This window comes from Molossus molossus, unplaced genomic scaffold, assembly GCF_014108415.1.
Source record: "Molossus molossus isolate mMolMol1 unplaced genomic scaffold, mMolMol1.p scaffold_m16_p_21, whole genome shotgun sequence".
Lineage (NCBI taxonomy): Eukaryota > Metazoa > Chordata > Mammalia > Chiroptera > Molossidae > Molossus > Molossus molossus.
In genome coordinates this window covers 32,639,853-32,662,917 of record NW_023425357.1, presented here as the reverse complement: position 1 = coordinate 32,662,917, position 23,065 = coordinate 32,639,853, and the positions used below count along the sequence as shown (strand labels likewise).

The following is a 23,065-nucleotide window of genomic DNA, read 5'->3' as shown; positions in this document are numbered from 1 at the left end:
AGCCCCAACACAGAATCTTGCAACCAGCACACCTGACAAGCCCAACCCTAGGGACACAAAATAAGGACCATGGGTGAAGCAAAGGACCAAATACCCAATTACTACAGCAGACTTAAGAGGCTGCTTAACAAAAGACTAGTGATTGCAGCGTAAGGATCACCTTTTATGTGAGAATCAATAAGCAACTTTTTACAGTATTCTCCATCAATACACAACCCTTACACATGCAGAGTAGAAACTTCTGATGTTCTGAGCAATAGGACGGCCAGCCCAGCCATGAGGGAGGGCAGAGGATGCACGGTCGGTCGGCGAGCACCTCCCTCCCTTAGGCCACCCACCGGCCTTAGAACAGCGTGGCACTCGCAGAGCTGGGGGCCCAGGCCATTCTCCCTCCGGCAGCTGTCCCACTCTGCCCACTCCTCCTCTAAGAGGCTCTGTGCAGAACAGAAACAAGATGGGCTACGGTTCTAGCACGATCCATCTGAGTAACGTCAGGTTGTGGCCCTGCCCATCTTCTCTGTATTACATGATTTAGGGTGGCAAGGGGAAATGGAACAGTCAGAAATGCAGTGACATTTTACAAATAATAAATTTATTTCCAAATCCTGTATTATAACCAAATTACAATTCCCTCTAGGTCTGTTTTGCTGCTTTACACAAGAATTTTAAAAAACATAGTCAATGGCCAAGTCATTTATACACCAAGCGTCCCGGGGACAGTTTATTTGGATACGTTGGGTCCAGCCGCCTCTCGCAGCTGCCTGCGGCCCAGAGGCTGCACTGAGGAGCTCCTACCTCCGCCCTGGCAGAGCCTGGCCTTCAGCAGGAGCTCCCCTCGGGGCCGCGATGTACACAGATGAAAGCACATAGATGAAAGGGTTTTGTCAGCAGGCCCAGGGTGCTCCAACCACTCAATACCTGGCTCCCATCCTCAGCAGGGACAGCCTCGGCTCATAGCCCAAAGCGGGCTGGCGTGCGGCGAGGCGTCATGGGTTCCCCTTGCTCTTTCCGACCTGGAGTGTAGATTTTTGTAGCTCTGGAGACAGAGAAAGAGGTTAGGAATCACACTGCTGCTCATCCCAACCAGGATACACAGAAGCCTGAGACCTTGCTGTTTCTAACTGGTGTGAGCAGGTGTGAGCAGGGTCTTCTCCCCAGCACATGTCCGCTTCCCCTGCCTCCCCCATCTAAGAGGGGGAGCAGAATAAAATATCACCTCATTCAATACCCACTAAGGAATGTAGTAAGATAGATCATTTAACAATTACTTTCATATTCCCTAGGTGACTGTGGAGGTAGCCTTCCATCCACTTCACCAGGCTGCCACACCAGCTGTGTCTTAGGCTCTGGCTGGCCTTTGTCCCGTTCCCGGGGGGTAATCTCTAGACCCCTGGGATTTCCTAAGGGATTGGAGTGTCTCTGTGATTTGTGGCAGGAAAGGGGGAACATGGAGGTGGCTCGGACCACATCTAACAGTTCATGATAATAAGATGATTCAGGACTGGGGGCTGCCAGGCCAGAAAAACCAAGCATGTAATTAGACTCTAATTAGGAAGGTGGTTCTCAACCTTCCTAATGCTGCGACCCTTTAATACAATTCCTCATGTTGTGGTGAGCCCCAACCATAAAATTATTTTCGTTGCTACTTCATAACTAATTTTGCTACTGTTATGTCTTATGCGACCCCTGTGAAAGGGTCATTTGACCCCCAAAGGGGTTGCAACCCACAGGTTGAGAACCGCTGAATTAGAGGGTTGTGCTTTGAGCCCAGCGTCTGGGTCAGCCACATGGGTGCTGATTCGGTCTGCGTGCCTATGTACGAAACCCCCGGTTGAGCTCAGGTGAGCTTCCCTGTCGGCAGTACTCTGCGCGTACATCAACGTGCCAGGACGTTAAAGCAGCCCTGAGGTCAATGGAAGGTGCACTCGGGGCCCTCCCAGACCTCATGCTATGCACCTTTTCCTTGGCCTGGTTCTTTTTGCTATAATAAAACTTTTCTGAGTTCTGTGAGTTGTTCTCAAAAATTATCAAACCTGAGGAAAACTGTGGGGATCCCCAAACCTGTAACAAGTTGGTCAGAGATGAGGGGTGGCCCTGGGTATACCCCCGCTTGCGGCTGGTGTCTGAAGTGAGGGCAGGCTTACAAAAACGGTGCCCTCACTTGTGAAGGCTGACCTAACTCCAGGCACCAGCACACATGCCAGGTCCAAGGCTCCCCCCTCGCCACTGTGCTTTCCAAGCCCTGGCCTGCCAGCAAAGCTGTGACACCGACCCTGCTACTCCAACCCACCTCAGGCCCCAAAAGAACATGACAAATCACAGTCGGGAGTTGTAGATTATCATCACCCCTTGAAAGTATGTCCGGAACTCCTCCATGTCTCCACATGTGACCACTGTTAACTTCTGTCACCAACTCACCTCTACACATTCAACTTCTCTTAAATCATGACCCTGCATAGGGACCTAGTTGGTCCATCAAGCAGGTCCCTGGAGCTTCCAGGAGGGTTCCCTCCCAGCCAGGGTCCCAAGGTCAAAGCTCACTTGACACTGCCCAAGGGGCTGCGCTTTTCCTGCTCCTGCCGCCGGGCTCGCAGCTGCTCCTCAGCCAGCGCCATCTCCTCCTCCATGGCAGAGGCTTCCTCTTTGGCCCGTCGGCGGTTCTCCTAGAGAAGGGAAACAGAGGTACTGGGAACATGGGGACCAGCGAGTAAAAAGGCCTCGTCTGCACCCATCTCCCTGCTGCAAGCCAGGTGCTGTGTAGCCACACCAGCTCTCAGAGGTGGAGCCACGTGGCTCCCTAGCTCAGCACCAAGACCAGGGCCTGCCCTTCTCACTGACTCAAGACAGACACTGGATGATTCGGTCCTAATCCTGTCATGCCTCAGCACTCCATTCAATTCAGTAAGTACTTATATTTTCTCATAAAATTTTTTGACTGTGCCAGGAAGTACAGGAAACAGGGAAAACATTACATCTGGCTGAAAAGCTCAGACACAAGGAAGATGTGTGCAGGCCTGGTGAGGAGAGGACTGTGCTGACAAGGGGGAAGCAAAAGCCCCAAAACATTCTGCAACCCTAAATAATGAACCGAGGTGATGGCCATCAATGGACACTAAGACCCTGAGAAGATGGAGTAAGAGGTAGAGAATTTGTAATGCAGGGATCAGGTGGGACCACTGGGCAAGCTCAGCATCATCGTAAGTGGGACCACCAGGATCTTCTGACAGGATCTAAAAGGAAGTTCACAGCACCACGTGTATCTGTGCCAGCACAGCTGAGCCTGAACCTAATCAGGCTTCAGATTATTACTAGTTCACAGGAAGTACACAGGATAGAGGCATCCATTAAACATCCTAAGGAACTGATCGGCCCAATACAGAACATGGAACAGTCTACGAGATGAATGACCTGGTTTCTCTAATAAATAAATACCATCAAAAGGAGTGGGGACTTAATATATATAACAAAAAATTTCAATGTTTGGATCCTATTTCAAGCAAATCATTTATATTATCTTTGAGCCCTGCCGGTTTGGCTTAGTGGTTAGAGTGTCGGGCGGTGGACCAGAGAGTCCTGGGTTCGGTTCCTGCTAAGGGCACATACCTTGGTTGCAGTTTGTCCCCGGCCCCAGTTGGGGTCGTGTGGGTGGCAACCACTCAATGTGTCTCTCTCACATCGATGTCTCTCTCTCTCTCTTCCTTCCTCTCTCCCTCCCACTCTATCTGAAGATAAATGCAAAAAAAAAAAAAAGTCCTCGGGTGAGGATAAAAAAATAAACAAATACAAGTTATCTTTGAGATAAAAGGAGAAATCTGAATAAGGACTGAGACTTCAGTGACAATAGGGATTAATTCTGTTGCGTGATAATGGCATGGAGGTTACATTTTAATTTTTTTTTTAATGTTTTTATTGATTTTTTTAGAGAGGAAGAGATAGAAACATCCATGTGAAAGAGAAACATCAATCGGCTGCCTCCTGCACACCCCCTACTAGGGATCGAGCCTGCAACCCAGGCATGTGCCCTGACCGGCAATCAAACTGGGACCTCTCAGTCCATGGGACAATGCTCAATCCACTGAGCCACACTGGCCGGGATACACTGGCCAGTCTTTTTAGAGATACAAGGTCAGGAATTTATAGATGAAAATCCCGTTGTCTGAGATACACTTTGAAATATCCCAGGAAAAAGGCCCACTGCTCCCTCGAGGCACCTGAGCCCTTACCACCAGCTGTCTCCACAGCCACCGCCCTGCTGGCTCCCAGGGGGCCTCTGCTCTTTTCCTGCACCTGGCCCTACTGGCGGATCCAGTGCAGAATCCACCCTTGTTTCACTCTGGGGCTGAAGGGCAGGCCTGCAGCTACTCTGCTTCCTAACCCCCTCTTCCCTAGGGACTGAATGGCACTTACTGTCCCTTCATCTCATTTTGAAAAATCTACCTCGGCCTATCTTGTGGCACTGAGTGGCTGGCCCTGCTCATCCTTCCAGAACCATCCCCACCCTCCCAAGCTGACTTGCAAAAGCAGGCCAAGATCCTAGAGGCCCCATGCTGAGGAAACCAGAACCCACCGGAACACAACTTCGGAGAGACGGTCAGTGCATCCCCCACTTAGATGCCATCCCAACACACACGATGATGGTGTGTGAATTCTGGAGTAGGTTCTCCAGGCTTGAGGGCATTGTTTCTTGCAAGAAATTCAGTGGCTGCCCAGGAAGTTGTGCCCCTCCCCGAGTGCATAGGCTCTCATGCCCACAGAAGGAACTGGCCTTCCAGGGCCTGTCCTCAGACCCTTCAGGAAAAGCACAGGACCCTTACCTGCCGAGACTTTCCTGCCTGCTTCAGCGACTCTGGGTGGAGTATGAAGAGGCAGCCAGGAAAGCAAGGGAGACTGGGTGCAGGTACTGCAAGATTTGGGTGAGCCACTGAATATATATAAGAAACAATAACAAAAACATACCATGCCCTGGCTGGCTGGTGTGGCTTACTTGGTTGCCAGTTCAATTCCCGGTCAGGGCACATGCCTGGGTTGCAGGCTCGATCCCTGACCCTGGTAGAGGCACATGTGAGAAGATACCAATCAATGTGTCCCTTTCATATTACTGTTTCTCTCTCGCGTGCGCTCTCTTTCTCCCCTCCTCCCTCCCTCCCTTCCACTCTCTCTAAAAATCAATGAAAAAGCCCTGGCCGGTTTGGCTCGGTTTCGCTCAGCCGTTGGAGCATCGGCCTACGGTCCAGAGAGACCCAGATTCAGTTCCCGCTAAGGGCACGTACCTCAGTTGCAGTTTGTCCCCAACCCTGGTTGGTCGTGTGGGTGGCAGCCACTCGATGTGTCCCTTTCACATTGATGTTTCTCTCTCTTCCTCTCTCTCCCTCCCACTCTATCTGATCAAAAAATGGAAAAAAATGTCCTCGGGTGAGGATTAAAAAGAAAAATCAATGAAAAAATATTCTTGAGTAAGGATTAACAAAAAAATAAAAATAAATAGATATATTCTAGGAAAAAAAGTGGATGTGTTTGGAGACGGGTGGGAATGAGCAAAACAAAACTGACAGAATGTTGATGATAATGGAGACTGGGTAATTAATTTATGGTGGCTCATTATACTGTTTTTTTCCACTTTCATAAATATTTGGACTTTTCAATGTTTTTTTTAAAAGGCAGGGCAGACTAAGCAACTGGAGTGGGTGGGGGGAAATCAGATCAGCCTGACTAGATCACATCAACTATGTTTGAGAGAGAAGTAAAAGGGTGTCAGATTGTGATGTGTCTTCAATACCAGGCTGAGAGGAAATGGATCCCAGAAGCAAACAGAACCTTCAGGAAAAGCACAGGACCCTTACCTGCCGAGACTTTCCTGCCTGCTTCACACTGTAGAACATGGGGCCCAGCTCCGCCAGCCACTCTCCGTCCACAGCAGTCACACACTGCATGTACTCCTGGCAGGCAGAAGGGCCAAAAAGTGGTGGTCATGGAAGGGCCAAGGCTTCAGGCTGTCCCTCCCAGGGTGGTTCCACAATCAGGAGATATGTGGGAAGGGCCCTACCCCCCACCCTCAGCCCTCTGAGGCTGGAAAAGGCGGGGGAAAGCCTCAGACACTGGAATTTTAATTCCTTCTCCCACCCAAATTCCTCCATGCTTAAGAAAACATCCCCCTAATATCTAAGAGAAAAGGCCCAGCCCCTCAGAAAACCATTCTAATGATGACACCAAAAGGGGTTGTTTGTCCCAGGCAGTAAGTAGGAAACATTTCTACTGGTATAGCCAAGACCACTGTAACTTAGAGGTTAATTCCATGTAAGTTTCCTCAAACCCTCAACTGAAAACCATCTCAACTCCCCTCAAAGCAAGCCTTCCAAGGTCAAAGCTCATTCTCAGAAGGCTAGGTGGGCCTATGCCGTGCAGGCCACCTCAGAAGACTCACCTTGGTGGTCATGACCAACTCGTGATACACTATGTAGTCTGGGGTGTAACCCATTCCAAAGAGGGAGCTGGTGGGGTGCAAGTGACAGGGCATTCCTGTCCGGATATTCACGTACTCCCCGATTCCCTAGAAGAGACACAACAGGTGACCACACAAGGAAGACGCTGCTCATCTGGACAGCTAAGCCATCCTTTTTAATACAGGCTTGTGGGGGAGCCTAGATCTATAGAACTGTACAGTGAGAAAGGAAGGACTTTGCCCATGTAGAAATATCAGGGCAGGAAGGGGCCATAGCTCCAACGGACTCACCTTGAGCTTGGCTGCCTGGTGGAAATAGGCAGCACAGATACACTTCCTGATGATGTCCCAGTCGGTGCCACATGAGGCCAGACTCATCCTCTGCTGCACCATGATGTCCTTGAGCTGAGCACGCACCTCCCGGACCTAGAGCAGGACATAGGTAGGGAAGGGTGAAGCCCCCCTTCCCATGCCTTCCACCCCTCATCCCAATATTCTGCTTATCTGGGCCACCGCCTTCACCTTCCGCATGGCCTTGGCATGGATAAAATGATCATTACACCAGATGGTAGAGTAATTATTGTTCTTCCACTGCAGGTAAACATTCAAGTAGGTCAAATGATCACTCTCAGGGACAGCAAACTTCTCCCGGATTTGATCACTCTCCTCCTCTCGGCCCTAGGAAGAAAAAAGGGATCTCTAAGCACAGGGGAGTCCAGGCCCACTGAGAAGAGACTGGAGGTTCTCACACTATCACCTATCCACACACAACTTCAAACCACCTCAATATAGTGCCCTAACAATATGAGAAAGATAAAGTAGTTTGTAATAAAATGTGTATCCTAATTATGTGAGAGTTCAGGTACAACCATCCTAGAAGACAAAAAGTGCTCTTACAAATTTTCGAAACACTAAGAAGCACTGATCTAGCCCATCCTTTCCCCTCACCCCAACCCCAACCCGCTTTACAGAAAATAGCAAAATCATTCTTTAGAAACCATAATTCCTGTCCCTGCATTCCATTTTTAAATAATTATTTTTACCCTCACCCAAGGAAAGTTTATTGATTTTAGAGAAAGGGGAAGGGAGAGAATGAGAGACAGAGAGACAAACATTAATGTGAGAGAGAAACATCGATCGGTTGCCTCCTGTAGGTGCCCCGATCAGGGATGGAACTCGCAACCTAGGTATCTGCCCTGACCAGGAATGAAACTCGCAGCCTTTTGGTGTACGGGATGATTCTCCAACTGAGCCACCTAGCGAGGGCTCCATTCCATTTTAATAATACAGAGAAAAACTACTGCCCTCACTAATCCTTCTCGAGCCCATAACTCCCCAAGACTTCTGGGAAGAAAGGAGAGCTATACGCCATCTCCTCACCTTGGGCCTGTAGAATATGGCTGGAACCGAGAGCATGGAGACAATGAGCAGGATCTCGGAGCTACAGCCCATGTCACAGGACACAATGAGCATCTTGGACAGAGCTGGGTCCAGAGGGAACTCCACCATCAGCCGCCCAGTTGAGGTCAGACCACCTAGGAGAGAGGAGCAAATCCGGATATTCAATGAACAAAGTGCAGTGCAGTGCAGAGGCAGAAACCCCAGGCGCCAGAGCCCAGGAGGCCCTGCCCGGCTCCCAGGGCCACAGCACCTGTGTTGTCCAGGGCTCCAAGGATCCAGAGCTGATACATGGAGTTGAGCATGTTGTCCTCAGGGGGCGGGTCCATGAAGTGGAACTGCAGCAGGTCCTGCACCCCCAGGGACTTGAGCAACAACACCACGTTGGCCAGGTTGGTCCTCTGGATCTCAGGCACTGTGGTGGTCAGAAGCTCATTCTTGTAGGCGCTCTGGGTGTAGAGCCTGCCAAGGAGAAGACGGAGTCCTGCTGCACCTACCACCACACCACGGTGAGCCTCTCAAACATGCCTGGCTGCCTACGCAGAGATCACCTTAGCAGAAGAGTGATGCTACCTCAGCTTCTCACTGCATGTGCATCTGAACAGCCAGAACAGGTAGGATGATTTCTCATTTCTTCCCCTACCCTTCCCCATGTTCTCTCTGAACTGAAAATTTCCACCTAGTCAAAACTCAGTCTTGCCAGTTTACTCTTCTGCTAGAGTATCCCACATGCTTCTTTCATTTCTGGAGCCAAAGAGCCTGGGACTACAACTGTGGATGGGTTTTATGTTCTTAATATTTTTCTGTATTTCCTGAATTTCTATAGTGCATACACTATATTTGAAAATTAGAACCAAAATAAGAGTAATTGAAGATGTAAAAAAAAACCAATGGTGACATTGTGCAGATTTGTCCTCTGAGGGAAAACATGTAATTATTGATCTTCCACTGCAAGTACACTCAACGTAGGTCTGCCTAAACCCCAAACCGCTCAACCTCAGAGCTGCCGAGAAAGGCCACTTCCACTCTGCAGCATGTGAGGAAAGGACCGACAAGTGGCAGCCCCACCTTTGTTCCCCAGCCTCAAGAATCAGCTCCAGGGCCAGCCAATTTCTGCGGGATCACAGACCAATCCAGCCTGCCCCAGCCCAGGCCCCACATTCAGCAATCCCAGCGCCACCCCAAAAAGCAGGTTGGCACAGGGTTCCTACCTGAAACACTGACCTGGGCCCGTCCTGCCTGCTCGCCCTGACCTCTGGTTGGCATTGGCCTGGCTGATGGGGTAAATCTGCAGAGCATCCATGCCAATCCTGGGGTTGAAGACCTAGGAAGGGGCAGCAAAGAGTTGATTAAGGACAAAGTGAGGGGTAAAAGAAAAGGGGAGGCAACCTTGAGACAAAGACCAATCCTGGTTACTACACATCGCAGAACAAAGTGTCAGCAATACTGGCAGCCACCCTTTTGAAGCCAGGAACCTCAAGAAATTGCCCCAGAAACACCAGCTCCATGATCTCCATTGAATTTTTTTTTTTTATCCTCACCCAGGGACATTTTTGCATTTATTTTCAGATAGAGAGAGAAGGCAAAAGAAAGGAAGAGCGAGAGAAACATCGATGTGAGAGAGACACACCGACTGGCTGCCACCTACACGACCCCAATAGGGGCCTGGGACAAACTGCAACCGAGATACGTGCCCTTAGCGGGAACCGAACCCGGGCCTCTCTGGTCCACAGGCTGACGCTCTAACCGCTTGAGCCAAACCGGTCAGGGCTATTGAATTTTTTAATTGTATACCTCATCAAGTTATGACAAGGATGAAATAAATGGAGCACATAGGAAATTCAGAACTCACTAAATGTTAGTCTATTATACCTGCACCACTTTCATGTGAATCCCTCACTGGAGGGCTGAGGACCCAGGGGCCTGCTTCCCACCCCGACTTAGCTTTGGATGAGGGCCCAGGGCCCTGGGCCCGTGTCTTCTCTTACCTTTAACTTGCAATAACCAGAATCAATAACAAACATGATGCCGTCAACAGTCAGAGATGTCTCAGCAATGTTGGTGGCAACGATACACTTCCGAACACCATCCGGAGCCTACAGCCAGGCAAGGATGTGCAGGGAGGGAAAGCTGTAGACCTTCAGGTAGCAAAGACCGCCCCCCCGCCAAAACCCCTAATGAGGAAAGATTGTGCCCCACCCCTACCAGAAAAGTAACTCCTACTCTCTCTTGCCCTCCTTTGGGAGAACCCAAGAGGACCCAAAGGTGAGGGCCCAGGACAGGCATTCTTACTGTCGCACCTTCTGGAAGATTTTGGCCTGGAGGTCAGAAGGCAGCTGGGAGTAAATGGGGAGCACAGCCAAGGCAGGTGCATTCTCCAGTTCTTCCAGGTGTTCCACAATCTGGTCTGAGGTCACCTGAGGACACAGCAACCATGAAACACTGGAGCCCCAAATGTTCATACGCATAGGATACACCTGTTCATCACGGACATGCCAAGGTACACACCTCTATGTCCTCCTGGCCAGGCATGAAGATGAGGATGTCCCCGGGAGCTCCTGACAGGTGCACCTGTAAGGACTGCTTCACTGCGGCCTCCACGTAATCCTCCTGCGGGGTCTGCAACACCAGCCAGGGACACCATCAGAGGAAAGTGTTGAGAGAAATGCAGGCCGGGCACCTCTCTGGGAACTAGTGGCCCAGTCACTAGGTCTAGGGCTAGAGACGGCAGATTTTCAGGGTTGCCGTACCTGAAGATGAGCTTAACTAAGCCCCCTTCCACTCCAAAGAAACAATAAAACAAAGCACACCCAAAGCACAGTCCTCTGCCTCTGAGCCCTGGAGCTGCACGCGGCCCCATGTGTCTCATGGTACCCACATCTTCCCCAACTCAGCACCCTATCCTGCACCCTCCAACTTCTCATCAGAGCTCAGGGTCAGTTCAAAAATGGAGGCCTCAGTACCTTGCTGAAGAGGATGTCAACAGGGAAGGTACGACCAGGGATGTGGAAGATGGGAACATTCCCAAAAAAGGCAGCAAATTTATCTGCATCCATAGTGGCTGATGTGACAATGAGTTTCAGGTCTGAGCGCCGAGCCACCACCTGAGAGAAGAGGTCAGTCAGAGACTCCCACACAGGTTTGGGACCCTTGGCTTCCATCCTCCAGTCTCTTCAACAAACATTATTCCCAAATGAAACAGAAGCCAGAGCTGAGAAACCGCCACATAGATGCGTAACAATCCTGAAGACTGAACCCGTGAACCACAGCCAAAAGAACGATGAGTCACTCGGCTGAGCAAGAACAGAGTCAACTACAATGCCAGGTCTGACCACAGCATCCCGGGGGCCTTGGCACACTCTGGCCTGAGACCTCTTCAGCTTCCCCAGGCTAGACCCCAGCCCTCTGAAGCGCCCCATCACTAACTACTGACAGTGTGCTGGTCAAAGCCCCATGGACACAGAGAGACTGGACCCCACAGCCCTCACCTCCCGGAGCAGCCCGAAGAGCACATCGGTATTAAGGGAGCGCTCGTGCGCCTCATCCATGATGATGGCACTGTAGTGATCCAGGTCTGCTTCCCGGAGGGACTCTCGGAGCAGGATTCCATCGGTCATGTATTTGATCAAGGTGTTTTCTGAAGTGCAGTCTTCGAAGCGGATGGCATAACCCACCTGGAGATCAGAGAGAGTTGGCTCAGAAGTTCTAGTACCACTCGCCACTAGCACACCCCGTGCTTGGTCCAGGCCTTAGCAGACCAGCTCAAATAGACAGAAGCTAGTGGGTAATAACCACAGCTTAGCCCTCGCCCACTCACCTCCTCGCCAAGGTTTCCCCCCATTTCTTCACTGACTCTCTTGGCCACTGACATGGCCGCCACACGCCGGGGCTGGGTGCATCCAATCATCCCATAGTCCGTGTAACCATCTTCATGCAAGTACTGAGTCAGCTGAGTGGTCTTACCACTCCCTGTCTCCCCAACCACAATCACAATGCTGTTATCTCTACAAGGGAGAGAAGGCAAAGTGCAAATCAGCTGAAGTGGAAGACCACATCCAAGCCTCCAAGAAGACACCGCCACCTCCCATCCCCACGTCTGGCTAGCCAAGAAGCATGCCTGCTTGCTTAGAGAGGAGGGCTTCCCTGGGATAACAGAGACACCACCTGATTCCCAGGATACAACCTGGGCATATGTCCTGACCGGGAATAGAAGATGATGAAGTTTAAACAAGTAAACAATTACAAACACTATGCCATTTTGCTTACTTTCTCTTCTCCATCACATGTGATGCCCAAAAGAAAAAGATCTACCAAGTAAACACAGGAGACAAAGAGGACACCCGATTCAGGACTGGAATTCAGGCCCTGGGGCAGGGTTACCTGATAATAGTGAGTAGTTCCTGCTGCACAGCAAAGATGGGCAGGTACTGCCTCTGCTCCAGAATTGACTTCTTTTTTGCGAATTCGCTGCTGGCCTCACTCTTCTTCTTCATGTGATCTGCAAACTTCTGCTCTGTCCTGAGAACACATGACAGCTTAAGTACCCTGCATAATTTCCCACATTTTCCTTCCTGATCGGGTTACTACCCTTCTTCCTACACCCAAGAATGAGAACTATTTCAACAAGATGCAATAAATCTTTAAGACACTAGAGCAGCCAGGTGATCGGAGATGCTTCTCACCTCCTCCAGCCTCAGGTAGCAGAAATGCCGGGTGAGAATCCATCATCCACAACACAACAAACACACCCAGTCAGAGTTAGATATGGCTCAGAGGAGTTACAGATTAGCAAGTGGGCAAATCCTCTGCCCTAAAAATGAGTTCAGCCAGCCCTGGCCGGTTTGGCTCAGCGGTTAGAGCGTCCACCTGCGGTCCGGAGAGACCTGGATTCGGTTCCCGCTAAGGGCACGTACCTCGGTTGCAGTTTGTCCCCGGCCCTGGTTGGTCGTGCGGGTGGCAGCCACTCGATGTGTCCCTTTCACATCGATGTTTCCCTCTCTCTCTTCCTCTCTCTCCCTCCCACTCTGTCTGTACAAAAAATGGAAAAATGTCCTCGGATGAGGATTTAAAAAAAAAATGAGTTCAGCCAGAAGAGGAGCTGAAATGACAGGTCATACCTTATACAGAATTACACAGAACACCCTTGGGCAATTTCAGCACAACCTCTAAAGAGCTAAAAGGAGGAGTTGCAGAGTCAAGACCAAGGTCAGACCTCTTCCCTCCTCTCGATAGGACAGCACAGTCTGTAAAGCTTCTTTTTCAAAGAATTGCGAGAACAGTTCAACTTAATATTTACCTACTTCTAAAAGCACTCAAATATCTGACACACGTACACGTCCCAAGACTCAAAAGCACTATGTAGTTTTTTTACTGTTATTTTTAAAAATTTTTTTTCCTTTATTGATTTTAGAGAGAGTAAGTGAGAGGGAGAGAGAGATAAAACGCTGATGAGAGAGAACATCGACTGGCCGCCTCCTGCATGCCCCCACTGGGGATCAGGCCCACCACCTGGGCATGTGTCCTGACCAGGAATCGAACCGGCAGCCTCTTGGTGCATGGGTTGACGCTCAACCACTGAGCCACACCAGCTGGACAGCACTATGTAGTTCTCCCAAGACTCCATGGCAAAAAAATACCAGCCCAATGCTACATGAGTCCACACAATCGTCCACCCACTCTCCTCCCGAGACTTTTCTTCTGCAGACCTACCCCATCTTCTGTCAAGCTTCCTATTTCTAATTTCCCAGTCACTCCTGGTCAGCTAACAATTAACATTTAAGGGATTAAAGTTTCTAGAGACTAACAAGAGCTGATTAATAGTACCGACTTCTTGCTCTGGCTGGTGTGGCTCAGTTGGCTGGAGCATCATCCCATACACCTAAAGGTTGTAGGTTCAATCCCCGGTTGGGGTACATATGGGAGGCAACACATTGATGTTTTTCTCTCACATCGATGTTTCTTTCTTTCTCTCTCACTCAAGTTGTTTTTTGTTTTGTTTTTTTAAATAGTACCAACTTCTTATTTGGGATACTCCTCACAAGGGTAGAGAATTACTAATCCTGGTAACAGTTCAATAGGACTTCAGTGTGTTCAAAGGATGAGCTTCACAAGAGACATGTGAGTCCGGCCACCTACCCAATGTGGGAATCCCAATAAGCACTCACCCTACATCAGCTTAGATACCTTTATGAACAGGAAGTCATTCCCTGATAAGACAACCCTTTCTATTTTCAAACCTCTGTTAAAAATAGTTCTTCCTTGCCCTGGCTGGTTTGGCTCATTGGTTAGAGCATCAGCCCAAGGACCGAAAGGTCACAGGTTCAATTCCCAGTCAAGGGCACGTACCTGGGTTGCAGGTTCAATCCCTGGCCCTGGTCTGGCTGGGTCACGTGGGAGGCAACCAATAGATGTGTCTCATATCAATGTTTCTCTCTCTCTCTCTCTCTCTCCCCCTGCCCCTCAATGGAAAAATATCCTTGTGTGAGGATTAACAACAAAATCTTCCTTATGTTGAACAAATCTAATGGGGTAAAGCCCACCTTCCCACACTGAACACCTGAATGGCACTTTAGCAGCATGGCTAAGAGTGGTCTCCTAAGCTAGACTATCTGGGTCTGATCCTCCCTCTACCATTTACTAGCTAGGTGACTTCAAACAAGTTATTTAACCTCTCTGGGTCTCATTCTCCTCACATGAAATGGTAATAATAGCACCTATCCCATGGAACTGTGGTGAGAATTCAGTGAGGCATTTAATGCTGCCTGGCACAGAAGAAGCTCCTATAATAATAGCAGCAATAGGAATAATATCTCGGGAAAGTTAAAGATGGTAGAAAAGAAGAGACAAGGAGGAAAGGGCCAGAAGAGACCAAAAGACAAAGTGACATCACTTTCCTATTCGTAAGCCACGAATTCTATCCATTCCACTGCAAGTGCCCTTGAGGGCCTGCCGTCAGAGATGGCCCACTGCTGGCCGAGACGCCTACCTGTAGTCCACTTTACCATCTTCTGTGAGCGCTTTATCCGGCTCTTCCTCTTTTTTGACACCCATTATCTCTCCCAGTTTGGTTCCAGCCAATTCCCAGTGTTTGTGTTGAGCCTGAAAAAAACATGAAAAGTCTGCTCCATCCTGTGACATGACTGTGTTCAGGAAAACCACTCCCATTTTACAGGCTTCATCCAGCAGCAGGCGGTAAATTTCCACAAGGCATCCCACCTTCAACCTTAGACTCCCAAAGCACCAGGCCCTGCGGTTGTCCTAGCGAAGGCCCTGGTGGAGGAATGCCATGCCCTCCTCTAAGGGCAGGTTCTTGCTCTGTGAGTGTCCTCTAACTTCCAGCAGGAACCCTACCTATGAAGTCTAATACGATTTTTAAAAAGAAAAAAGAAAAGAATATGCAGAGTCTCCCCAGCCCCAGATGACAAGAAACCAACCTTCTTGCGTTCCTTTTGCTCCCTGTGCTTCCGCACTGTCTGACTGCCTTTTCGAGCAATGATGGCCAGGTCGGAAGTGGCATCCTTGACTGGAATCACAGGCTCTGGCTGCAGGAGGTGAGGCAAAGAGAAATTCCACTGATCATTCACCTCAACAAGAAGGTTCATTTCCCAATAGCCCGAGTGAATGAAAGGGGTGGCTACCGTATCATGATGGGGGCATTCCATTTCTACTTCAGATCTTTCTGAATTTCTTCTCCCGGGCCTCAGAGGAACCTCACCTGCTTGGTGAAGACAATGCGCCCGTCCAGAAAGGGAGGCACCAGGTTATGCACCATCAGATGCACCTTGGCTGCACTGTCCTCTTCAAAGTCCTCATCCACCTCCAGCCGATGGACTACCCCGCTGGTGAGCATGCGGTTGGTCTCCCAGCGCTCATTATCCTGTAAGGACACAATGGGAGGCCACATTCAGAATGAAACCGAAAGGTCATCCTGAAAAAGGACACCAGGCAAATTCGCACATCAAGTCCTGACAGAAGGGCCATGGGGTCCACAGAGATTTCACAGGCCTCTCTACCCTGCAGCTCCTTGGACAGAAGGCTTAGTGATTCCAAATCACCTGTAGTATTTTTCCCGAGAAACAGCACTTTATACCTTAGCCAGAACCTCTACATGGACAAATGGTGACTGTCCCCAGCCCCATTCAGAGTAACAAAGAACACAGACCACACAGCCAGGTCCCACCCTATCAGTTCCCATCAACAGCACCCCCTCACAGAAGTACTGCAAAGACAGAAGTTATAAGTTGGGGTTTGTTTTTCAAGCTACTAAAAAGTTCCACATGCTCCCCTCCTCCACCTCTCAGGCTAGAGCTACTTCTGCAGTGGGAGACAAGTTGTGCTGGACCATGTGCACATGACCGGCGGCTTCTCCCACATCCCCAGCTCCAGTGGAATCTACTCCAATATTGTAGGCAGCAGCGTCACCTCATTGATCTGTCTCCGCTGAGCCGAAATACGCTTCTGCTTCTGTTTATGCAGATGCTGCTCCCGCCTCCTCACGTAGTCCTCAGAGGAATAGGCCAGGGGATTGTGGAACTCATCATATCCCTCATCCATCATGTACCAATCCCGGTCAGCTTGCTGCAGCACAGAAGACAAAGCAAAGGGAACAGGGGACAGATCAAGTTTACACACAAGACATGGCCAGAGGAGGAGGAGACATTTGGCACTAAGTCACTGGTGCAGTGGAGCAGCCCTTGTGAGAGGTGCAGAAGGCCACCCAGCTCTGAAATGAGCCATGTAGAAAACAATGACCAACTATGTATGTCAGACTTCATACAGCAGCTCGTCACGACAGCACTTCTTAGATTTACCACATGGTGGCGCCAACACATAACCAGAAAAGTTAGGTAGGACCTGCCTGAGGTGAGAGTATCTCAGGGAGCTTGTCTGTGCCTCTGGACTGAACAGGGCTCAGCTTCCCTGAGACTGTCACCAAGTCCAATTCCACTAGCATGTCACTCATGGCCCCTGTGCTCTGAAACATCCTGTCACCCATTCACCAAATGAAAGGCCACAATCCCTTATTTGGTCCCTCAAAGATAAAAAGTGTTTACCCTCTGGTCATCCTCCCATTGCTGCCGCTCCTCTTCTGTGTCAAACGAAATCCCTTCTTCACCATCCTCACGTCTTGCTGAAGGAGAACACGTAGCAGGTCAGACCATGCGACCCCAGCTAATCCCCAGTGGCCACCAACAGTCCTGCACAGCTGCACAGCTCCAGAAAGCACAGCTTTGCTCAGCCTAAGCAGGATGAGCGAGCCTGCTTTCCTGCCACCTACTCCCACACTGCCTTACCTCGGCCCCTGGACAGACGCGGGGTGGACCCAAGGTGTCTCCTGTCATCAGCCCACTCATTGTATTTGTACGATGGGGTTGGCAAAGGTGTGTCATCCGAGTATCTGCTCCTCACAGACCTGGGAAACAGTATAATCAGCATCACTAAACAGTCACTAAGCTGAGACATGTCCCTAGCTGCCATTCGCTCTCCCAGCCCAGAGCCCTTTGCGCTCAGTACATCCACCCATGCCACCCACCCAAAGAAACCAAGCTGCTCTGCACAGAACATCACCTATCCCGATCCCGACTGGATGGCCGATGGCTCCGCTCAGAATCCCGATAGGAAGGTGCTGGGGAAGGCGATTCCCACTGTGAGCGCTTTGAGGAGCCATAGCCACTGTCTTCTTCCTCCCAGGTAGACCTTGACGGGGTGGCTGCATCTGGGGCCACAAAAGACACATCCATAGGAAACATCTAATTTAACCAGGACATGGCTCTACAACTATTAGCCAAAAGTCAATTTCCCAAGTTTGCTTTACTATTTATAAACTTTGTACCTATTTGTAATGGATAAGATGGTTCTGACAGTTTTTAAAGATATCTGCATTTTTTGTTGTTGTTGTTAATCCTCTCCCAAGGATACTTTTCCGTTGATTTTCAGATAGAGTGGAAGGAAGGGAGGGAGAGAAAGAGAAACATCGATGTGAGAGACACACATCGATTGGTTGCCTCCCGCATGACCTCAACCAGGGCCGGGGATCGAACAAGAAACCCAGGTAGGTGCCCTTGACCAGGAATTAAACCCTCAACCCTTTGGTCCGTAGGTCAATACTCCAACTGCTGAGCCAAACCAGCCAGGGTAAGATATCTGCATTTTAACAGTCCAGTTTTCACCTGTGTTTGTAATATTTCAAGGAATTGACTGATTTGTCTTTGCAAACATAACCCTTTAAATATAAATAATTATTTTTAATGAATCCTTCTTCTGCTCCCCAGCTCCCTATTCTTTCCTGCTATTTGGGAAAATGGCCATTCAGTAAGCAGGCCTATCACCTTAAAGGAGCATATCCATCTTTATGAAGAGGTCCAGAGCCTTTCCTGACTCAGAAACAAAGAGTCCTACAAGTTCATGATGGAATCAGGAATTCTGTCTCTGCCCACAGCAATCCCACTGAGGATGGGAGTCACTCACCCTGCCTCTTATATGCTTTACCCCTTCACAAACCACGGCCAGCAACAGTTCATTCTACCTTTAGGTCGATGTCGTGGGCTCTCTGGTTCATTTCTCCTGCTGCGTTCTGACCCTCCATCCCGCTCCGATCTGCTACTGTGCCTGCTTCTATCCCGCTCATCTGTCAAGAGTCACATGCAGAGCTTAGAAAACATGTGTCCCATCCCAACTTCCACCCATCTTCACCCTAGAGAAAGGACAGGCCTTCCCACTCACTCACGGGTGCAACCTGCACTGTTCTAATATGATCCATGGGCTCCTGAAACTCACATATCCCCATTCTTTCAAGGGGAAAAAATAGTTACTGGCTAGAAAATTTCAAACTCACAGTAACAGTTATTTTCCTGTAAGAATTCAGAAAAGATTAGTTACAAGTCTATAGTGAGTAGCTGTTTAATAGTTACAAGTCTATAAACTATAACACTTAACACTGAGCAAAGCCAGCACTAGATTTTATGTCTAGCTTTGCTCCAGAGCACTGTCCTTTCTGTATCACTAACACTATTGTCAACTCTGTTTTCTCAGACATATTGTCCATTATCACCTTTATCACCAAGTCTCATAGTAAAATGAGAACCACACACTCAAGCAAAGCAACTATATTGCAAGTAACAGTTCTTAAACTGCCTGCTATTCCCAATCCCAACAAGGTCAAAACCAATCAGAGTGACATTATGCAAATAGGGGTCTCTAATTTAATAAGCATTATAAAAACTCCTGCAATGGGAAAGAGGCTGGCACGTTCATTCAAATACTTAATGGGTTATGGGAACTATGCTGGGCTGTCTACCTCTGTCTCTCTTGCGGTCACAGTCTCGATCCCGCGATCTCTCTTTCCGATCCTTTTCTTCTTTGGATGAGGCATAAACACCATGTTCCCGGCGCTCCCGTTCTCTCTGCCGACTACGTTCCCAAAACTCTTCACTCACACCACCAGGATGGGATGGAGTCTCTACCCGAGCAGATCGATAATGTCTGAAACAGGGAGGACAACTAGTAAAGGTCCCCTCCACAGGAGAAAAACCTTGCCCCAAAACCTCTGGCTGTGCCAAACAGGTGACCTGTCTTTTTCCACTTTATCCCCTAGTACTGCAGGCTTACATACGGCAACAACCCAAAATATTTCTAACCACCATCATCTACTCACTGGTCTTCTTTGAATGTTCCCCACAAATCTGAAGAATACACCAGTTCCTATCTACCCTCAATACAATAAAATCAAAAGTTCTACATGTCCAACAAGAAAACTGAGATAAACATAGGACATTATTTTCTGGCCTCCATTTTCATTCCCTTTGGGTCAACCCATCCTAAAGCCTTTACCTGTCTTTTCGGCTACCTCGACCAGACTGGTCACTGCCATCCTCCTCAGCATCCCTCTGGTCATCTTTGCTCTCTTCCCAGTCCTTGTAGGAAGAGATCCTGGACTTCTTCTTGTCCTCCCCATCGTCTTTCTCCTCTCGCTCCCTCCGTTTCAGGGAAGCCAACAAGTCCAGTCCCAGCAATGAAGGGCGGGGAGCAGGGGCCTTGAAGACATGCTGCTCACTGGCCGCACTTTTGGTCTTACAAATAAGACCACCAACCTGAGTGTCCCCATCAGTGCCTTCCAATCTATGGATTGAGGTATCCTCACTGGTGTCCTCCATGATAGGCTCTGGGATTTCTCTGGAAGGAAGACAAACCATTTGGTATTGGACATAAGAGGGGAAATATGGCTCTGCTATATCCCAAGATAACTGTAGTTATAGGTATATTTAACCTCCTTCTTAAGAACAGGGTTTCTTTAGACCTCTTGCTAAGACCTTTCCACCAAGTCACTGACAATCTCTAAAGATCATCCTACTCCCACCTCTACACACATAAAAAATACACACATACACACATACCACACAGCCACCCCAAATACCAGGATCCAAGAAAGCACCCTCAAGCATCATGATGGCACATTTATTAGAGCATGATGACATCTATAAAGGGGGTATAAGGGATTTGAAGTGAGAAACCTCAATTAGATTGAAGTCAGAAACCAGGCTCTTAATATTTCCTATCTATATGAATTAATCTTTGGTTAGGCATAGTTTCTGTACCTATAAAATGGAAATACTTTTTGCTTTACCTAATCCATGGAATTATTCTGAGAATCAAGCAAGAGAGTATAAGTGAAAGCTCTCTGTAACCAGTAAGTGTTACATAAATATAATGGTTACATTATATTATTTGCTGTGCTCCAATATAAGTGTTTGGGTCCCTCACCCTTTTTTTTTTTTTTTACATGAGTTCTTCTTCCTCTCTTTCCCATTAAACTTTCAGATACAGCAGAGATATTGGGGTATAAGGCTACCATCCATGTGATCCATACTTTAGTGGCTTTTTTTGGACCAGTTCTGTACAGCAGTCAAAATCTGTTTAAAAACAATCCATGTACACCAAAAAATGTTGATGAGAAGCACTAGGTTAGAAAATGGTGTTTCTGGCCCTGGCCAGTTTGGCTCAGCGGTTAGAGCGTCAGCCTGCGGTCCGGAGAGACCCGGGTTCGGTTCCCGCTAAGGGCACGTACTTTGGTTGCAGTTTGTCCCCGGCCTTGGTTGGTCGTGCGGGTGGCAGCCACTCGATGTGTCCCTTCACGTCGATGTTTCTCTCTCTCTCTCCCTTCCTCTCCCTCCCTCCCACTCTATCTGTACAAAAAAAATGGAAAAAATATCCTCGGGTGAGGATTAAAAAAAAAAAAAAGAAAATGGTGTTTCTGAAGAGTAAGTGGCTGTAAGATTTTTTGGCCACTCTACTTGTTTTTTTTTTTTGTTTTTTTTTTTTATTTATTTATTTTATCCTCACCCGAGGACATTTTTCCATTTTTTGTTCAGGTAGAGTAGGAGGGGGAGAGAGGAACAGAGAGAGAGAAACATCGATGTGAACGGGACACATCGAGTGGCTGCCACCCGCACGACTGACCAGAGCCGGGGACAAACTGCAACCGAGGTACATGCCCTTAGCGGGAACCGAACCCGGGTCTCTCGGGACCGCAGGCCAACGCTCTAACCGCTGAGCCAAACCGGCCAGGGCTTGGCCACTCTACTTGTAATAAATTCCTCTTTACCTCCCATTACATAACATCCACTTGAAAGCATACACCAATTCCGAGTGCTTAAATAATTCCCCTCATTCCAACAAGTCAGTGACGCAAAGGAAGTGTCAAGGCATAGTGTACCACCAGAATCCAGAATGTTTTACACAGCTCTACGGAGAAATATTGTCAGACTGCACACAAAATATGGACACAGGATGTGAGGGCGATCTGGCTGCGACATCTGTCACCCCATTGATCCCCAGGGTTGATTCGGCTGATCTGGCTGGCTAGGCGCGTGTCCCCCTCCTCCCTCAATCGGTCCATGTTCGTCCCTCCCGAAGCTGCACTCGGTGTAAGAGGACGACCTCCCCCCCCACCCCAGGAGACGACCGGTCTTCGGTCAAGGGTATACCAGTAGCTGCGCTCCCCTGCTAGAACCTCCAAACAAGCTCTCAAGGTCCAAAATATGGACACAGAAACATGCTATCAGGTAGAAGAGAGAAGAGAAAGCTGCATGTTGGTGACGTCTGTATACATATGAGAAAACCTACACATGAGAAAACCTAAACAAGAAGGTAGAGCCATACATACAGGCTCTGCTCAGAAGTAGTCTAAACTAGAAAATAGAGCCCTAGAATGCCATTCTACACAGGAAAGAACCTTATCCTGTCTTGCTGATGTTGTAGACTCAATGCCTAGCAAAATAAATGTTTGATGAATAAATGGATGAATGAATTTAAACTGATTAAAGGGAAACATTTCTAGAGACAGCAAGAGAAGATACCAGCAGCACTGGACAAGGTGTCTGACAGCAAGGCTTAATTAACTGCTGAGGTGAATAAACAAGGAGTTAAGGAGCTGGGTTCTGGATAAAGATTAATGGCAAAGAAGCTACATGGGGTATGAGACAATCAATGGAAAAAAAACTGGATTTACACATTCAAGAAGTATTCATTCAATACCTCCCCTGAGCCAATCGCTGTTCAGAGCAGAGAACAAAACAAAAATCCCCGCCCTCTTGGGTTAACATTCCAGCAGAGGAGATCCCCTGGTAGAGATGACCACTGCGACAGAGCGGAGGAGGAGACAAGGGGCCCTCCTGGGCGCGACGTCCGTTCGGGGGTAGGCTAAAGCGGAGGCCTAGAGAAGGGTGACCCCGCGAGCATCGCTGGACCTCAGTGAGGCCGCGCCGGGCAGCAGGGTCTGACCAGAACAAAGAGAAAGGCTGGGCCAGGCAGGACCTGAGCAGCATCTCTAGGGTAAGACAAGTTGGGTGACAGAGACAAGACTTTCCAAACCCGGGCCCGAACCTGAGCGAAGGACGGATATCCGCCGCCTGGAGACGCCATGACTGGCGAAGGGCAGGTCAGGAAAGAAGGAGGGACACTCACCTTACCAGGCCCGACTCTCAGGACGCTCTGTCCCGGATTCTGGGGCGCCAGCCGCTCAGATCGCCTTAGAGAACCAAAACCAGCACCTCGAAAGCGGCCATTATTGTCCCATAATACCTTGTACGGCCCCTTCTATCCGTCCAAAGAGACCATAGAGAGCAACCCGGAAAATGCCAGTTCCTGGCTCCAAGTACGGGACATAACGCGACCAGGCCTTCAAGACTAGACTGTCCTCTGGGACTCTGATCTGACACACTTCCGAGTCTC

The 23,065-nt window shown here is 49.0% G+C and overlaps 1 protein-coding gene across 2 annotated transcripts; it reads right to left on the bottom strand.

Annotated features, from left to right (window-relative positions):
* Positions 1–609: 609 nt before the first annotated feature.
* Positions 610–23,039, bottom strand: DHX38 (DEAH-box helicase 38). 2 transcript variants are annotated; one of them, XM_036274536.1, is made up of 27 exons: positions 22,799–23,039; positions 19,667–20,008; positions 19,134–19,318; positions 18,363–18,464; positions 17,405–17,552; positions 17,131–17,249; positions 16,891–16,967; positions 16,259–16,414; positions 15,552–15,713; positions 15,271–15,378; positions 14,823–14,935; positions 12,218–12,355; positions 11,655–11,841; positions 11,326–11,511; positions 10,801–10,941; positions 10,346–10,456; positions 10,138–10,254; positions 9,826–9,933; positions 9,049–9,161; positions 8,091–8,299; positions 7,820–7,974; positions 6,962–7,117; positions 6,731–6,865; positions 6,422–6,547; positions 5,841–5,936; positions 2,542–2,663; positions 952–1,036 (listed from the first exon to the last, which is right to left on the bottom strand). In XM_036274536.1, exons 2-27 carry the CDS (start codon positions 19,987–19,989, stop codon positions 952–954), a joined length of 3,678 nt encoding a protein of 1,225 aa, XP_036130429.1. In that variant the 5' UTR covers positions 19,990–20,008; positions 22,799–23,039. The 2 variants fall into 2 exon arrangements, with proteins under 2 accessions (XP_036130428.1, XP_036130429.1); XM_036274535.1 differs by lacking the exon at positions 22,799–23,039 and having other exon boundaries at positions 610–1,036; positions 19,667–20,028.
* Positions 23,040–23,065: the final 26 nt, after the last annotated feature.

What these genes read in the sequence shown, in the direction of transcription:
- DHX38 (XM_036274535.1), bottom strand. Translation starts at nt 20,028, where the DNA reads ATGGTTTGTCTTCCTTCCAGAGAAATCCCAGAGCCTATCATGGAGGAC. An exon ending in GCGTCTGTCCAGGGGCCGAG is followed by an intron (nt 16,968 to 17,130) that starts GTAAGGCAGTGT and finishes GTTCTCCTTCAG; the next exon opens with CAAGACGTGAGGATGGTGAA. An exon ending in ATGCCAAGGCCATGCGGAAG is followed by an intron (nt 6,866 to 6,961) that starts GTGAAGGCGGTG and finishes GTCCTGCTCTAG; the next exon opens with GTCCGGGAGGTGCGTGCTCA.